Source organism: Heptranchias perlo, chromosome 4 (assembly GCF_035084215.1).
Source record: "Heptranchias perlo isolate sHepPer1 chromosome 4, sHepPer1.hap1, whole genome shotgun sequence".
Taxonomy (NCBI): Eukaryota; Metazoa; Chordata; class Chondrichthyes; order Hexanchiformes; family Hexanchidae; genus Heptranchias; species Heptranchias perlo.
The window spans coordinates 96,788,576-96,807,903 of record NC_090328.1 but is presented as its reverse complement, the minus strand read 5'-3'; the positions used below and the strand labels follow the sequence as shown (position 1 = coordinate 96,807,903).

The 19,328-nt window shown below is 40.0% G+C and overlaps 1 protein-coding gene across 1 annotated transcript in view; it reads right to left on the bottom strand.

Moving 5' to 3' along the window:
* LOC137321126 (glyoxylate reductase/hydroxypyruvate reductase-like) overlaps positions 1–19,328 on the bottom strand; it is a 68,780-nt gene that overhangs the window by 15,989 nt on the left and 33,463 nt on the right. Inside the window, exon 4 of the mRNA XM_067983351.1 lies at positions 113–229. Coding sequence (XP_067839452.1) covers positions 113–229 — 117 coding nt within the window. The remainder of the gene's footprint in view (positions 1–112; positions 230–19,328) is intronic.

Here is a 19,328-nt window from a genome sequence, read left to right as displayed (position 1 = left end):
AAAAGGTAACAGCACACGACTGAATCTAATCACTTTTGCTTTAAATATTAAGTAATACATTTCAGGAAATTCCAATTCTAAAAAAAACCCAATAAATCAAAAGCGACCTTACTTTTTGGCTTCGGCTACTGCCTCCATCAGTCGACGAGTCGTTGCCAGGAGCAAGGCGACGGTGAGTTCGGCAGTAGCGTTGGTCAGGACATCAGGGGTGTAGCCCACTCGGATTCCCCTTCAAACACAGTAAATATCGAAATTAGTATTCCATGTTGTGGCAGGCTCAGTGGTCATGTCACTGTATAAATTTAAAACATGTCTTGTATACATTGTAGGATTTTTGTATAAATTAAAAGCTAAGGTAGGATTTGTCTCGTGCCTGGAAACTCAAGATGGCCACTAGAGACCGACCAATCTGCACTGCAGGAAATGTCCTTTGTTCTTTACCCTCAGACTGCTTTGATGCTGTAATCATGTCAAGCAGACCACGCTCCTGAGTGAGAACGACACCTATTCTATGCCAAGTCTTCGAGCAGACATTACCAGGGAGGTAGATGAGTAACTAAGACAATGAAAGACAGATTCACATGTTTTCATCTGTATTAAACTCACAGTGACATCTGGAGAAATCAAAAAGAAAAAAGATATATAAACAGGGATGATTGAGGGGCTGCTAGAGTGAGCCAGATAAAAAAGAAAGAGGGACGTGACACGGAGAGTCCGAGGTCTGTCATGAGTGAGGGACAGACTTGTGGTGCAAAAGGCCACATACTGCTGAAGGGACAGAGTGCATTATCTCAGGTCTAGGAGTTTAGTAGTCATTATATAGAATTGTGCCATTCTATAAGTGATTTAATTTGTTCAAATTAACTTTCATAAACCAATTTGGAGCCTGAAATTAACTCAAATGTACGGTGTTGGTATTAGTGTCTTCTGGAACAATTAGGAGTGAAGCAAGAGTGAAATTGACACTGGCAAACTAAGATCTGGGGAATCCTAAGGGTACGGATTTTCTGCAGGAACAGAAAGCTAAGAAGATCAATGAGGAGTACAGCGATACTGTGAGAACACCTCATTAAAAGTACCCCAAACCCAGTACATGTTAGCCATCAGGTTTTCTTATCAGTGTAAAAATCATGTTTAGATTTTGCTACTTAAAATGGGAGTTTTACTCTTACTATTCATTTTAAATGACTTCTTAAAATTTCAACAACAAAACACAATTGTAAAGAAAGTTGTGGTTACTTTTTTATTTAATGCCTATCAAATTTGACTAGTTTTGTCAGAACATGGAAAAGTGACTGCACCTGAAAACTATAATGAATGAAATTACAAGATGACTGAACATCTTGTGTTTGATAAAAATCACTGAATGCCACATGGTTGATGAAGGCCACTGAATGCCCCCTGTTTCATGAAGATCATTGACCGCCCAGTATTTAATGAATGTAATGCAACGCCCATTGTTTGCTGAAAATCATTGAACGTCCCTTATTTGATGAAGATCACTGAACGTCCCTTATTTGATGAAGATCAGTGAATGCCCCTTACTTAATGAAGACAATTGAATGTCCCTTGTTTGATGAAGGTCATTGAATGCCCCTTATTTAATGAAGATCATTGAACGTCCCTTATTTAATGAAGATCATTGAACGTCCCTTGTTTGATGAAGATCGGTGAATGCCCCTTATTTAATGAAGACCATTGAACGTCCCTTGTTTGAAGATCACTGAACGTCCCTTGTTTGATGAAGATCATTGAACGTCCCTGATTTGATGAAGATCATTGAACGTCCCTTGTTTGATGAAGATCATTGAATGTCCCTTGTTTGATGAAGATCACTGAATGTCCCTTGTTTGATGAAGATCACTGAGCGTCCCTTGTTTGAAGATCACTGAATGTCCCTTGTTTGAAGATCATCGAACCTCCCTTGTTTGAAGATCATTGAACGTCCCTTGTTTGATGAAGATCACTGACCGTCCCGTGTTTCATGTAGATCATTGAATGTCCCTTGTTTGATGAAGATCATTGAGCGTCCCGTGTTTCATGTAGATCATTGAATGTCCCTTGTTTGATGAAGATCATTGAATGTCCCTTGTTTGATGAGGATCATTGAACGTCCCTTGTTTGGTGAAGATCATTGAATGTCCCTTGTTTGATGAAGATCACTGAATGTCCCTTGCTTGATGAAGACCACTGAGCGTCCCGTTTTGGTGAAGATCATTGAACATCCCTTGTTTGATGAAGATCACTGAAAGTCACTTGTTTGATGAAGATCATTGAACGTCCCTTGTTTGATGAAGATCATTGAATGTCCCTTGTTTGATGAAGATCATTGAATGTCCCTTCTTTGATGAAATCACCGAACATCCCTTGTTTGATGAAGAACTTTGAACGTCCCTTGTTTGCTGAAGATTATTGAATATCCCGTGTTTGATTAAGATCACTGAACGTTCCTTTTTTGATGAAGATCATTTAATGTCCCTTATTTGATGAAGATCACTGAATTTCCCTTGTTTGATGAAGATCACTGAATGTCCCTTGTTTGAAGATCACTGAATGTCCCTTGTCTGAAGATCATCGAACGTCCCTTGTTTGAAGATCATCGAACGTCCCTTGTTTGAAGATCATTGAACGTCCCTTGTTTGATGAAGATCACTGAATGTCCCTTGTTTGATGAAGATCACTGACCGTCCTGTGTTTGATGTAGATCATTGAATGTCCCTTGTTTGATGAAGATCATTGAATGTCCCTTGTTTGATGAGGATCATTGAACGTCCCTTGTTTCATGAAGATCATTGAATGTCCCTTGTTTGATGAAGATCATTGAATGTCCCTTGTTTGATGAAGATCACTGACCGTCCTGTGTTTGAGGAAGAACTTTGAACGTCCATTGTTTGCTGAAGATTATTGAATGTCCCGTGTTTGATGAAGATCATTGAACGTCCCTTGTTTGATCAAGATCATTGAATGTCCCTTGTTTGATGACGATCATTGAACGTCCCTTGTTTGATGAAGATCATTGAACGTCCCTTGTTTGATGAAGATCATTGAACGTCCCTTGTTTGATGAAGATCATTGAACGTCCCTTGTTTGATGAAGATCACTGAACGTCCCTTGTTTGATGAAGATCATTGAACGTCCCTTGATTGATGTAGATCATTGAACGTCCCTTGTTTGATGAAGATCATTGAACGTCCCTTATTTGATGAAGATCAATGAATCTCCCTTGTTTGTTGAAGATCACTGAACGTCCCTTATTTGGTGAAGATCACTGAATGTCCCTTGTTTGACGTGAATCACTGAATGTCCCTTGTTTGATGAAGATCACTGAATGTTCTGTGTTTGATGACGATCATTGAACGTCCCTTATTTAATGTAGATCCTTGAACATCCCTTGTTTGATGAAGATCATTGAATGTCCCTTGTTTGATGAAGTTCACTGAATGTCCCTTCTTTGATGAAATCACTGAATGTCCCTTGTTTGATGAAGATCATTTAACGACCCTTATTTGATGAAGATCATTGAACGTCCCTTGTTTGAAGAAGATCATTTAAAGTCCCTTGTTTGATGAAGATCATTGAACGTCCCTTGATTGATGAAGATCATTGAACGTTCATTGTTTGATGACGATCATTGAACGTCCCTTGTTTGATGAAGATCATTGAACGTCCCTTGTTTGATGACGATCATTGAACGTCCCTTGTTTGATGAAGATCATTGAACGTCCCTTGTTTGATGACGATCATTGAACGTCCCTTGTTTGATGAAGATAATTGAACGTCCCTTGTTTGGTGAAGATCATTGAACGTCCCTTGTTTGATGAAGATCACTGAATGTCCCTTGTTTGATGAAGATCATTGAACGTCCCTTGTTTGATGAAGATCATTGAATGTCCCTTGTTTGATGAAGATCATTGAGCGTCCCTTGTTTGATGAAGATCACTGAGCGTCCCTTGTTTGGTGAAGATCATTGAATGTCCCTTATTTGGTGAAGATCATTGAATGTCCCTTGTTTGATGAAGATCACTGAATGTCCCTTGTTTGATGAAGATCACTGAGCGTCCCTTGTTTGATGAAGATCATTGAATGTCCCTTGTTTGGTGAAGATCATTGAAGGTCCCTTGTTTGATGAAGATCACTGAATGTCCCTTGTTTGATGAAGATCATTGAACGTCCCTTGTTTGGTGAAGATCATTGAATGTCCCTTGATTGATGAAGATCATTGAACGTCCCTTCTTTGATGAAATCAGTGAACATCCCTTGTTTGATGAAGAACTTTGAACGTCCCTTGTTTGCTGAAGATTATTGAATGTCCCGTGTTTGATGAAGATCATTGAACGTCCCTTGTTTGATGAAGATCATTGAACGTCCCTTGTTTGATGAAGATCATTGAACGTCCCTTGTTTGATGACGATCATTGAACGTCCCTTGTTTGATGACGATCATTGAACGTCCCTTGTTTGATGACGATCATTGAACGACCCTTGTTTGATGAAGATCATTGAATGTCCCTTGTTTGAAGATCATTGAACGTCCCTTGTTTGATGAAGGTCATTGAATGTCCCTTGTTTGACGATCATTGAACGTCCCTTGTTTGATGACGATCATTGAACATCCCTTGTTTGATGAAGATCATTGAACATCCCTTGTTTGATGAAGATCATTGAACTTCCCTTGTTTGATGACGATCATTGAACGTCCCTTGTTTGATGAAGATCATTGAACGTCCCTTGTTTGATGAAGATCATTGAACGTCCCTTGTTTGATGAAGATCATTGAACGTCCCTTGTTTGATGAAGGTCATTGAACGTCCCTTGTTTGATGACGATCATTGAACGTCCAATGTTTGATGAAGATCATTTAACGTCCTTTGTTTGAAGATCATTGAACGTCCCTTGTTTGATGACGATCATTGAACGTCCCTTGTTTGATGAGGATCATTGAACGTCCCTTGTTTGATGATGATCATTGAATGTCCCTTGTTTGAAGATCATTGAACGTCCCTTGTTTGATGAAGATCATTGAATGTCCCTTGTTTGACGATCATTGAACGTCCCTGGTTTGATGACGATCATTGAACGTCCCTTGTTTGATGAAGATCATTGAACGTCCCTTGTTTGATGAAGATCATTGAACGTCCCTTGTTTGATGAAGACCATTGAACGTCCCTTGTTTGAAGATCACTGAACGTCCCTTGTTTGATGAAGATCATTGAACGTCCCTTATTTGATGAAGATCATTGAACGTCCCTTGTTTGATGAAGATCATTGAATGTCCCTTGTTTGATGAAGATCACTGAATGTCCCTTGTTTGATGAAGATCACTGAGCGTCCCTTGTTTGAAGATCACTGAATGTCCCTTGTTTGAAGATCATCGAACCTCCCTTGTTTGAAGATCATTGAACGTCCCTTGTTTGATGAAGATCACTGACCGTCCCGTGTTTCATGTAGATCATTGAATGTCCCTTGTTTGATGAAGATCATTGAATGTCCCTTGTTTGATGAGGATCATTGAACGTCCCTTGTTTGGTGAAGATCATTGAATGTCCCTTGTTTGATGAAGATCACTGAATGTCCCTTGCTTGATGAAGACCACTGAGCGTCCCGTTTTGGTGAAGATCATTGAACATCCCTTGTTTGATGAAGATCACTGAAAGTCACTTGTTTGATGAAGATCATTGAACGTCCCTTGTTTGATGAAGATCATTGAATGTCCCTTGTTTGATGAAGATCATTGAATGTCCCTTCTTTGATGAAATCACCGAACATCCCTTGTTTGATGAAGAACTTTGAACGTCCCTTGTTTGCTGAAGATTATTGAATATCCCGTGTTTGATTAAGATCACTGAACGTTCCTTTTTTGATGAAGATCATTTAATGTCCCTTATTTGATGAAGATCACTGAATTTCCCTTGTTTGATGAAGATCACTGAATGTCCCTTGTTTGAAGATCACTGAATGTCCCTTGTCTGAAGATCATCGAACGTCCCTTGTTTGAAGATCATCGAACGTCCCTTGTTTGAAGATCATTGAACGTCCCTTGTTTGATGAAGATCACTGAATGTCCCTTGTTTGATGAAGATCACTGACCGTCCTGTGTTTGATGTAGATCATTGAATGTCCCTTGTTTGATGAAGATCATTGAATGTCCCTTGTTTGATGAGGATCATTGAACGTCCCTTGTTTCATGAAGATCATTGAATGTCCCTTGTTTGATGAAGATCATTGAATGTCCCTTGTTTGATGAAGATCACTGACCGTCCTGTGTTTGAGGAAGAACTTTGAACGTCCATTGTTTGCTGAAGATTATTGAATGTCCCGTGTTTGATGAAGATCATTGAACGTCCCTTGTTTGATCAAGATCATTGAATGTCCCTTGTTTGATGACGATCATTGAACGTCCCTTGTTTGATGAAGATCATTGAACGTCCCTTGTTTGATGAAGATCATTGAACGTCCCTTGTTTGATGAAGATCATTGAACGTCCCTTGTTTGATGAAGATCACTGAACGTCCCTTGTTTGATGAAGATCATTGAACGTCCCTTGATTGATGTAGATCATTGAACGTCCCTTGTTTGATGAAGATCATTGAACGTCCCTTATTTGATGAAGATCAATGAATCTCCCTTGTTTGTTGAAGATCACTGAACGTCCCTTATTTGGTGAAGATCACTGAATGTCCCTTGTTTGACGTGAATCACTGAATGTCCCTTGTTTGATGAAGATCACTGAATGTTCTGTGTTTGATGACGATCATTGAACGTCCCTTATTTAATGTAGATCCTTGAACATCCCTTGTTTGATGAAGATCATTGAATGTCCCTTGTTTGATGAAGTTCACTGAATGTCCCTTCTTTGATGAAATCACTGAATGTCCCTTGTTTGATGAAGATCATTTAACGTCCCTTATTTGATGAAGATCATTGAACGTCCCTTGTTTGAAGAAGATCATTTAAAGTCCCTTGTTTGATGAAGATCATTGAACGTCCCTTGATTGATGAAGATCATTGAACGTTCATTGTTTGATGACGATCATTGAACGTCCCTTGTTTGATGAAGATCATTGAACGTCCCTTGTTTGATGACGATCATTGAACGTCCCTTGTTTGATGAAGATCATTGAACGTCCCTTGTTTGATGACGATCATTGAACGTCCCTTGTTTGATGAAGATAATTGAACGTCCCTTGTTTGGTGAAGATCATTGAACGTCCCTTGTTTGATGAAGATCACTGAATGTCCCTTGTTTGATGAAGATCATTGAACGTCCCTTGTTTGATGAAGATCATTGAATGTCCCTTGTTTGATGAAGATCATTGAGCGTCCCTTGTTTGATGAAGATCACTGAGCGTCCCTTGTTTGGTGAAGATCATTGAATGTCCCTTATTTGGTGAAGATCACTGAGCGTCCCTTGATTGATGAAGATCATTGAACGTCCCTTCTTTGATGAAATCAGTGAACATCCCTTGTTTGATGAAGAACTTTGAACGTCCCTTGTTTGCTGAAGATTATTGAATGTCCCGTGTTTGATGAAGATCATTGAACGTCCCTTGTTTGATGAAGATCATTGAACGTCCCTTGTTTGATGAAGATCATTGAACGTCCCTTGTTTGATGACGATCATTGAACGTCCCTTGTTTGATGACGATCATTGAACGTCCCTTGTTTGATGACGATCATTGAACGTCCCTTGTTTGATGAAGATCATTGAATGTCCCTTGTTTGAAGATCATTGAACGTCCCTTGTTTGATGAAGGTCATTGAATGTCCCTTGTTTGACGATCATTGAACGTCCCTTGTTTGATGACGATCATTGAACATCCCTTGTTTGATGAAGATCATTGAACGTCCCTTGTTTGATGAAGACCATTGAACGTCCCTTGTTTGATGAAGATCATTGAACTTCCCTTGTTTGATGACGATCATTGAATGTCCCTTGTTTGATGACGATCATTGAACGTCCCTTGTTTGATGAGGATCATTGAACGTCCCTTGTTTGATGTAGATCATTGAACGTCCCTTATTTGATGAAGATGATTGAACGTCCCTTGTTTGATGAAGATCACTGAATCTCCCTTGTTTATTGAAGATCACTGAACATCCCTTATTTGGTGAAGATCACTGAATGTCCCTTGTTTGATTAAGATCATTGAACATCCCTTGTTTGATGACAATCATTGAACGTCCCTTGTTTCATGACGATCTTTGAACGTCCCTTATTTAATGTAGATCATTGAACATCCCTTGTTTGATGAAGATCATTGAACGTCCCTTGATTGATGAAGATCATTGAACGTCCCTTGATTGATGAAGTTCATTGAATGCCCTTGTTTGATGAAGATCATTGAATGTCCCTTGTTTGATGAAGATCATTGAGCGTCCCTTGTTTGATGAAGATCACTGAGCGTCCCTTGTTTGGTGAAGATCATTGAATGTCCCTTATTAGGTGAAGATCATTGAATGTCCCTTGTTTGATGAAGATCACTGAATGTCCCTTGTTTGATGAAGATCACTGAGCGTCCCTTGTTTGATGAAGATCATTGAATGTCCCTTGTTTGGTGAAGATCATTGAAGGTCCCTTGTTTGATGAAGATCACTGAATGTCCCTTGTTTGATGAAGATCATTGAACGTCCCTTGTTTGGTGAAGATCATTGAATGTCCCTTGATTGATGAAGATCATTGAACGTCCCTTGTTTGATGAAGATCATTGAACGTCCCTTGTTTGATGACGATCATTGAACGTCCCTTGTTTGATGACGATCATTGAACGTCCCTTGTTTGATGACGATCATTGAACGTCCCTTGTTTGATGAAGATCATTGAATGTCCCTTGTTTGAAGATCATTGAACGTCCCTTGTTTGATGAAGGTCATTGAATGTCCCTTGTTTGACGATCATTGAACGTCCCTTGTTTGATGACGATCATTGAACGTCCCTTGTTTGATGAAGATCATTGAACGTCCCTTGTTTGATGAAGATCATTGAACGTCCCTTGTTTGATGAAGATCATTGAACTTCCCTTGTTTGATGACGATCATTGAACGTCCCTTGTTTGATGAAGATCATTGAACGTCCCTTGTTTGATGAAGATCATTGAACGTCCCTTGTTTGATGAAGGTCATTGAACGTCCCTTGTTTGATGACGATCATTGAACGTCCAATGTTTGATGAAGATCATTTAACGTCCTTTGTTTGAAGATCATTGAACGTCCCTTGTTTGATGACGATCATTGAACGTCCCTTGTTTGATGAGGATCATTGAACGTCCCTTGTTTGATGATGATCATTGAATGTCCCTTGTTTGAAGATCATTGAACGTCCCTTGTTTGATGAAGATCATTGAATGTCCCTTGTTTGACGATCATTGAACGTCCCTGGTTTGATGACGATCATTGAACGTCCCTTGTTTGATGAAGATCATTGAACGTCCCTTGTTTGATGAAGATCATTGAACGTCCCTTGTTTGATGAAGATCATTGAACGTCCCTTGTTTGATGAAGATCATTGAACGTCCCTTGTTTGATGAGGATCATTGAACGTCCCTTGTTTCATGACGATCTTTGAACGTCCCTTATTTAATGTAGATCATTGAACATCCCTTGTTTGATGAAGATCATTGAACGTCCCTTGATTGATGAAGATCATTGAACGTCCCTTGATTGATGAAGTTCATTGAATGCCCTTGTTTGATGAAGATCATTGAATGTCCCTTGTTTGATGAAGATCATTGAGCGTCCCTTGTTTGATGAAGATCACTGAGCGTCCCTTGTTTGGTGAAGATCATTGAATGTCCCTTATTTGGTGAAGATCATTGAATGTCCCTTGTTTGATGAAGATCACTGAATGTCCCTTGTTTGATGAAGATCACTGAGCGTCCCTTGTTTGATGAAGATCATTGAATGTCCCTTGTTTGGTGAAGATCATTGAAGGTCCCTTGTTTGATGAAGATCACTGAATGTCCCTTGTTTGATGAAGATCATTGAACGTCCCTTGTTTGGTGAAGATCATTGAATGTCCCTTGATTGATGAAGATCATTGAACGTCCCTTGTTTGATGAAGATCATTGAACGTCCCTTGTTTGATGACGATCATTGAACGTCCCTTGTTTGATGACGATCATTGAACGTCCCTTGTTTGATGACGATCATTGAACGTCCCTTGTTTGATGAAGATCATTGAATGTCCCTTGTTTGAAGATCATTGAACGTCCCTTGTTTGATGAAGGTCATTGAATGTCCCTTGTTTGACGATCATTGAACGTCCCTTGTTTGATGACGATCATTGAACGTCCCTTGTTTGATGAAGATCATTGAACGTCCCTTGTTTGATGAAGATCATTGAACGTCCCTTGTTGGATGAAGATCATTGAACGTCCCTTGTTTGATGAAGATCATTGAACGTCCCTTGTTTGATGAAGATCATTGAACGTCCCTTGTTTGATGAAGATCATTGAACGTCCCTTGTTTGATGAAGGTCATTGAACGTCCCTTGTTTGATGACGATCATTGAACGTCCAATGTTTGATGAAGATCATTTAACGTCCTTTGTTTGAAGATCATTGAACGTCCCTTGTTTGATGACGATCATTGAACGTCCCTTGTTTGATGAGGATCATTGAACGTCCCTTGTTTGATGATGATCATTGAATGTCCCTTGTTTGAAGATCATTGAACGTCCCTTGTTTGATGAAGATCATTGAATGTCCCTTGTTTGACGATCATTGAACGTCCCTGGTTTGATGACGATCATTGAACGTCCCTTGTTTGATGAAGATCATTGAACGTCCCTTGTTTGATGAAGATCATTGAACGTCCCTTGTTTGATGAAGATCATTGAACGTCCCTTGTTTGATGAGGATCATTGAATGTCCCTTGTTTGATGACGATCATTGAACGTCCCTTGTTTGATGAGGATCATTGAACGTCCCTTGTTTGATGTAGATCATTGAACGTCCCTTATTTGATGAAGATGATTGAACGTCCCTTGTTTGATGAAGATCACTGAATCTCCCTTGTTTATTGAAGATCACTGAACATCCCTTATTTGGTGAAGATCACTGAATGTCCCTTGTTTGATTAAGATCATTGAACATCCCTTGTTTGATGACAATCATTGAACGTCCCTTGTTTCATGACGATCTTTGAACGTCCCTTATTTAATGTAGATCATTGAACATCCCTTGTTTGATGAAGATCATTGAATGTCCCTTGTTTGATGATGATCATTGAACGTCCCTTGTTTGATGAAGATCACTGAATGTCCCTTGTTTGATGAAGATCATTGAACGTCCCTTGTTTGGTGAAGATCATTGAATGTCACTTGATTGATGAAGATCATTGAATGTCCCTTCTTTGATGAAATCAGTGAACATCCCTTGTTTGATGAAGAACTTTGAACGTCCCTTGTTTGCTGAAGATTATTGAATGTCCCGTGTTTGATGAAGATCATTGAACGTCCCTTGTTTGATGAAGATCATTGAACGTCCCTTGTTTGATGACGATCATTGAACGTCCCTTGTTTGATGACGATCATTGAACGTCCCTTGTTTGATGACGATCATTGAACGTCCCTTGTTTGATGAGGATCATTGAACGTCCCTTGTTTGATGAAGATCATTGAATGTCCCTTGTTTGAAGATCATTGAACGTCCCTTGTTTGATGAAGGTCATTGAATGTCCCTTGTTTGACGATCATTGAACGTCCCTTGTTTGATGACGATCATTGAACGTCCCTTGTTTGATGAAGATCATTGAACGTCCCTTGTTTGATGAAGATCATTGAACGTCCCTTGTTTGATGACGATCATTGAACGTCCAATGTTTGATGAAGATCATTTAACGTCCTTTGTTTGACGATCATTGAACGTCCCTTGTTTGATGACGATCATTGAACGTCACTTGTTTGATGAGGATCATTGAACGTCCCTTGTTTGATGATGATCATTGAATGTCCCTTGTTTGAAGATCATTGAACGTCCCTTGTTTGATGAAGATCATTGAATGTCCCTTGTTTGACGATCATTGAACGTCCCTGGTTTGATGACGATCATTGAACGTCCCTTGTTTGATGAAGATAATTGAACGTCCCTTGTTTGATGAAGATCATTGAACGTCCCTTGTTTGATGAGGATCATTGAATGTCCCTTGTTTGATGACGATCATTGAACGTCCCTTGTTTGATGAGGATCATTGAACGTCCCTTGTTTGATGTAGATCATTGAACGTCCCTTATTTGATGAAGATGATTGAACGTCCCTTGTTTGATGAAGATCACTGAATCTCCCTTGTTTATTGAAGATCACTGAACATCCCTTATTTGGTGAAGATCACTGAATGTCCCTTGTTTGATTAAGATCATTGAACATCCCTTTTTTGATGACGATCATTGAACGTCCCTTGTTTCATGACGATCATTGAGCGTCCCTTGATTGATGAAGATCATTGCACGTCCCTTGATTGATGAAGTTCATTGAACGCCCTTATTTGATGAAGATCATTGAACGTCCCTTGTTTGATGAAGATCATTGAACGTCCCTTGTTTGATGAAGATCATTGAATGTCCCTTGTTTGGTGAAGATCACTGAATGTCCCTTGTTTGATGAAGATCATTGAATGTCCCTTGTTTGGTGAAGATCACTTAATGTCCCTTGTTTGATGAAGATCATTGAACGTCCCTTGTTTGGTGAAGATCACTGAATGTCCCTTGTTTGATGAAGATCATTGAATGTCGCTTGTTTGATGAAGATCACTGAGCGTCCCTTGTTTGGTGAAGATCACTGAATGTCCCTTGTTTGATGAAGATCATTGAATGTCGCTTGTTTGATGAAGATCACTGAGCGTCCCTTGTTTGATGAAGATCACTGAACGTCCCTTGTTTGATATAGAGCATTGAACGTCCCTTATTTGATGAAGATCATTGAACGTCCCTTGTTTGATGACGATCATTGAACGTCCCGTGTTTGATGAAGATCATTGAACGTCCCTTGATTGATGTAGATCATTGAACGTCCCTTGTTTGATGAAGATCATTGAACGTCCCTTATTTGATGAAGATCACTGAATCTCCCTTGTTTGTTGAAGATCACTGAACGTCCCTTATTTGGTGAAGATCACTGAATGTCCCTTGTTTGACGTGAATCACTGAATGTCCCTTGTTTGATGAAGATCACTGAATGTTCTGTGTTTGATGACGATCATTGAACGTCCCTTATTTAATGTAGATCATTGAACATCCCTTGTTTGATGAAGATCATTGAATGTCCCTTGCTGATGAAGTTCACTGAATGTCCCTTCTTTGATGAAATCACTGAATGTCCCTTGTTTGATGAAGATCATTTAACGTCCCTTATTTGATGAAGATCATTGAACGTCCCTGGTTTGAAGAAGATCATTTAAAGTCCCTTGTTTGATGAAGATCATTGAACGTCCCTTGATTGATGAAGATCATTGAACGTTCATTGTTTGATGATGATCATTGAACGTCCCTTGTTTGATGAAGATCATTGAACGTCCCTTGTTTGATGACGATCATTGAACGTCCCTTGTTTGATGAAGATCATTGAACGTCCCTTGTTTGATGACGATCATTGAACGTCCCTTGTTTGATGAAGATCATTGAACGTCCCTTGTTTGATGACGATCATTGAACGTCCCTTGTTTGATGAAGATCATTGAACGTCCCTTGTTTGATGAAGATCACTGAATGCCCCTTGTTTGGTGAAGATCATTGAATGTCCCTTGTTTGGTGAAGATCATTGAACGTCCCTTGTTTGATGAAGATCATTGAATGTCCCTTGTTTGATGAAGATCATTGAATGTCCCTTGTTTGGTGAAGATCATTGAATGTCCCTTGTTTGATGAAGATCACTGAATGTCCCTTGTTTGATGAAGATCATTGAACGTCCCTTGTTTGATGAAGATCACTGAATGTCCCTTGTTTGATGAAGATCACTGAGCGTCCCTTGTTTGGTGAAGATCATTGAATGTCCCTTATTTGTTGAAGATCATTGAATGTCCCTTGTTTGATGAAGATCATTGAACCTCCCTTGTCTGATGAAGATAACTGAACGTCCCTTGTTTGATGAAGGTCACTGAATGTCCCTTGTTTGATGAAGATCACTGAGTGTCCCTTGTTTGATGAAGATCATTGAATGTCCCTTGTTTGGTGAAGATCATTGAAGGTCCCTTGTTTGATGAAGATCACTGAATGTCCCTTGTTTGATGAAGATCATTGAACGTCCCTTGTTTGGTGAAGATCATTGAATGTCCCTTGATTGATGAAGATCATTGAATGTCCCTTCTTTGATGAAATCAGTGAACATCCCTTGTTTGATGAAGAACTTTGAACGTCCCTTGTTTGCTGAAGATTATTGAATGTCCCGTGTTTGATGAAGATCATTGAACGTCCCTTGTTTGATGAAGATCATTGAATGTCCCTTGTTTGATGAAGATCATTGAACGTCCCTTGTTTGATGAGGATCATTGAATGTCCCTTGTTTGATGACGATCATTGAACGTCCCTTGTTTGATGAAGATGATTGAACGTCCCTTGTTTGATGAAGATCACTGAATCTCCCTTGTTTATTGAAGATCACTGAACATCCCTTATTTGGTGAAGATCACTGAATGTCCCTTGTTTGATTCAGATCATTGAACATCCCTTGTTTGATGACGATCATTGAACGTCCCTTGTTTCATGACGATCTTTGAACGTCCCTTATTTAATGTAGATCATTGAACATCCCTTGTTTGATGAAGATCATTGAAAGTCCCTTGTTTGATGAAGTTCACTGAATGTCCCTTCTTTGATGAAATCACTGAATGTCCCTTCTTTGATGAAGATCATTTAACGTCCCTTATTTGATGAAGATCATTGAACGTCCCTTGTTTGAAGAAGATCATTTAACGTCCCTTATTTGATGAAGATCATTAAACGTCCCTTTTTTGATGAAGATCATTTAACGTCCCTTATTTGATGAAGATCATTGAACGTCCCTTGATTGATGAAGATCATTGAACGTCCCTTGATTGATGAAGTTCATTGAATGCCCTTATTTGATGAAGATCATTGAACGTCCCTTGTTTGATGAAGATCATTGAACGTCCCTTGTTTGATGAAGATCATTGAACGCCCTTTTTTGATGTAGATCATTGAACGTCCCTTGTTTGGTGAAGATCATTGAACGTCCCTTGTTTGATGAAGATCATTGAACGTCCCTTGTTTGATGAAGATCATTGAATGTCCCTTGTTTGATGAAGATCATTGAGCGTCCCTTGTTTGATGAAGATCATTGAGCGTCCCTTGATTGATGAAGATCATTGCACGTCCCTTGATTGATGAAGTTCATTGAACGCCCTTATTTGATGAAGATCATTGAACGTCCCTTGTTTGATGAAGATCATTGAACGTCCCTTGTTTGATGAAGATCATTGAATGTCCCTTGTTTGGTGAAGATCACTGAATGTCCCTTGTTTGATGAAGATCATTGAATGTCCCTTGTTTGGTGAAGATCACTGAATGTCCCTTGTTTGATGAAGATCATTGAACGTCCCTTGTTTGGTGAAGATCACTGAATGTCCCTTGTTTGATGAAGATCATTGAATGTCGCTTGTTTGATGAAGATCACTGAGCGTCCCTTGTTTGGTGAAGATCACTGAATGTCCCTTGTTTGATGAAGATCATTGAATGTCGCTTGTTTGATGAAGATCACTGAGCGTCCCTTGTTTGATGAAGATCATTGAATGTCCCTTGTTTGATGAAGATCATTGAACGTCCCTTGTTTGGTGAAGATCATTGAACGTCCCTTGATTGATGAAGACCATTGAACGTCCCTTCTTTGATGAAATCATTGAACATCCCTTGTTTGATGAAGAAATTTGAACGTCCCTTGTTTGCTGAAGATTATTGAATGTCCCGTGTTTGATGAAGATCATTGAATGTCCCTTGTTTGATGACGATCATTGAACATCCCTTGTTTGATGAAGATCATTGAATGTCCCTTGTTTGACGATCATTGAACGTCCCTTGTTTGATGACGATCATTGAACGTCCCTTCTTTGATGAAGATCATTGAACGTCCCTTGTTTGATGAAGATCATTGAACGTCCCTTGTTTGATGAATGTCATTGAACGTCCCTTGTTTGATGAAGGTCATTGAACGTCCCTTGTTTGATGACGATCATTGAACGTCCCTTGTTTGATGTAGATCATTGAACATCCCTTATTTGATGAAGATCATTGAACGTCCCTTGTTTGATGAAGATCATTGAACATCCCTTGTTTGATGAAGGTCATTGAACGTCCCTTGTTTGATGACGATCATTGAACGTCCCTTGTTTGATGTAGATCATTGAACATCCCTTATTTGATGAAGATCATTGAACGTCCCTTGTTTGATGAAGATCACTGAATCTCCCTTGTTTATTGAAGATCAGTGAACGTCCCTTATTTGGTGAAGATCACTGAATGTCCCTTGTTTGATTAAGATCATTGAACATCCCTTGTTTGATGTGAATCACTGAATGTCCCTTGTTTGATGACACTCATTGAACGTCCCTTGTTTGATGAAGATCACTGAATGTCCTGTGTTTGATGAGGATCATTGAACGTCCCTTGTTTCATGACGATCATTGAACATCCCTTATTTAATGTAGATCATTAAACATCCCTTGTTTGATGAAGATCATTGAATGTCCCTTGTTTGATGAAGTTCACTGAATGTCCCTTCTTTGATGAAATCACTGAATGTCCCTTGTTTGATGAAGATCATTTAACGTCCCTTATTTGATGAAGATCATTGAACGTCCCTTGTTTGAAGAAGATCATTTAACGTCCCTTATTTGATGAAGATCATTAAACGTCCCTTTTTTGATGAAGATCATTGAACGTCCCTTGATTGATGAAGATCATTGAACGTCCCTTGATTGATGAAGATCATTGAACGCCCTTATTTGATGAAGATCATTGAGCGTCCCTTGTTTGATGAACATCATTGAACGTCCCTTGTTTGATGAAGATCATTGAACGTCCCTTGTTTGATGAAGATCATTGAGCGTCCCTTGTTTGATGAAGATCATTGAATGTCCCTTGTTTGATGAAGATCATTGAATGTCCCTTGTTTGGTGAAGATCACTGAATGTCCCTTGTTTGATGAAGATCACTGAATGTCCCTTGTTTGATGAAGATCACTGAGCGTCCCTTGTTTGATGAAGATCATTGAATGTCCCTTGTTTGATGAAGATCATTGAGCATCCCTTGTTTGATGAAGATCATTGAGCGTCCCTTGTTTGATGAAGATCATTGAATGTCCCTTGTTTGATGAAGATCATTGAATGTCCCTTGTTTGGTGAAGATCACTGAATGTCCCTTGTTTGATGAAGATCATTGAGCGTCCCTTGTTTGATGAAGATCATTGAATGTCCCTTGTTTGATGAAGATCATTGAATGTCCCTTGTTTGATGAAGATCACTGAATGTCCCTTGTTTGATGAAGATCACTGAATGTCGCTTGTTTGATGAAGATCACTGAGCGTCCCTTGTTTGATGAAGATCACTGAATGTCCCTTGTTTGATGAAGATCATTGAATGTCCCTTGTTTGGTGACGATCATTGAACGTCCCTTGTTTGGTGAAGATCACTGAACGTCCCTTGATTGATGAAGACCATCGAACGTCCCTTCTTTGATGAAGATCATTGAACGTCCCTTATTTGATGACGATCATTGAACGTCCCTTGTTTGATGACGATCATTGAATGTCCCTTGTTTGACGATCATTGAATGTCCCTTGTTTGATGACGATCATTGAACGTCCCTTGTTTGATGAAGATCATTGAACGTCCCTTGTTTGATGAAGATCATTGAACGTCCCTTGTTTGATGACGGTCATTGAACGTCCCTTGTTTGATGACGATCATTGAACATCCCTTGTTTGATGCCGATCATTGAACGTCCCTTGTTTGATGAAGATCATTGAACGTCCCTTGTTTGTTGACGATCATTGAACCTCCCTTGTTTGATGAGGATCATTGAACGTCCCTTGTTTGATGAAGATCATTGAACGTCCCTTATTTGATGAAGATCATTGAACGTCCCTTGATTGATGAAGATCATTGAACGCCCTTATTTGATGAAGATCATTGAACCTCCCTTGTTTGATGAGGATCATTGAACGTCCCTTGTTTGATGAAGATCATTTAACGTCCCTTATTTGATGATGATCATTGAACGTCCTTTGATTGATGAAGATCATTGAACGTCCCTTGATTGATGAAGATCATTGAACGCCCTTATTTGATGAAGATCATTGAGTGTCCCTTGTTTGATGAAGATCATTGAACGTCCCTTGTTTGATGAAGATCATTGAACGTCCCTTGTTTGATGAATATCATTGAGCGTCCCTTGTTTGATGAAGTTCACTGAACGTCCCTTGTTTGATGAAGATCATTGAATACCCCTTATTTGATGAAGATCACTTCACACCCTTTGAATGAAGACTGCAACTCAACAGATGTAACTTCGGCTCCCATACCTTGCCATGTTCTGTAGCTCCAGACCCCATGGGGTTAATTTTAAGAGGGAGCTGGGAAGTTGGGGGGAGGCCGGGGGAGTCCTGATGGAAAATCTGGTATTATGGGTTTCCCGGATGTCCTTACGGTTTTGATGTAAGGACGTCTTTCAATTTTTTTCTGTAGGTTTCCTGCCCGACAGCCGGCCAGATTGACAGACTGGCTGTCAGTCGGACGGGAAAGCAGCCACGGAGTGGATGACAGCTGGTAAGTTTTGGTTAAGGAGGAGTCATCGGAGGGTTGGTCATCGGGGGCTCATCGAGGGAGTCATCAGGGTCGGGGGCCATCAAGTGGAGTCATCGGGGTCGGCGCCTTTGGTGGGGGGCGGTGGGTGTTGGTCATCAGGGGCTCCGTCATGGGGGCCCAATCATGGGGTGGGGAGATCGTTGTGGGGGTTTGGAGATCATGGTGGGGGAGGTCGGAGTTCGCGTGTGTGGGATTGCGGCAGGTAAGCTTGTTGGGCCTGCAGGAAACACTCCTGCTCCTCTAGGCCCACAAGCAGTGCAATAAAGGCACTTACTGCTGATCTGGGTCTTCTCGCCTCCTCTCACTTGACGTGAATCAGAAGGCCTGGGAATCCTGGCCCCCAAGAGATAAAATTAAAAAATCTATTAAAATGGAGGCCCGTAGCCTCCTTAAAAGATTTCACTGACCGACCCGCCTCCTAAGACCGGGTAGTTGTCCACCCCTCGACCCTCCTCCGTTAAAACCGGAAGTGGATGGGTTGGAGGCAGATTGGGGTCTTGTTTTACTTTTTTACAATTTTTA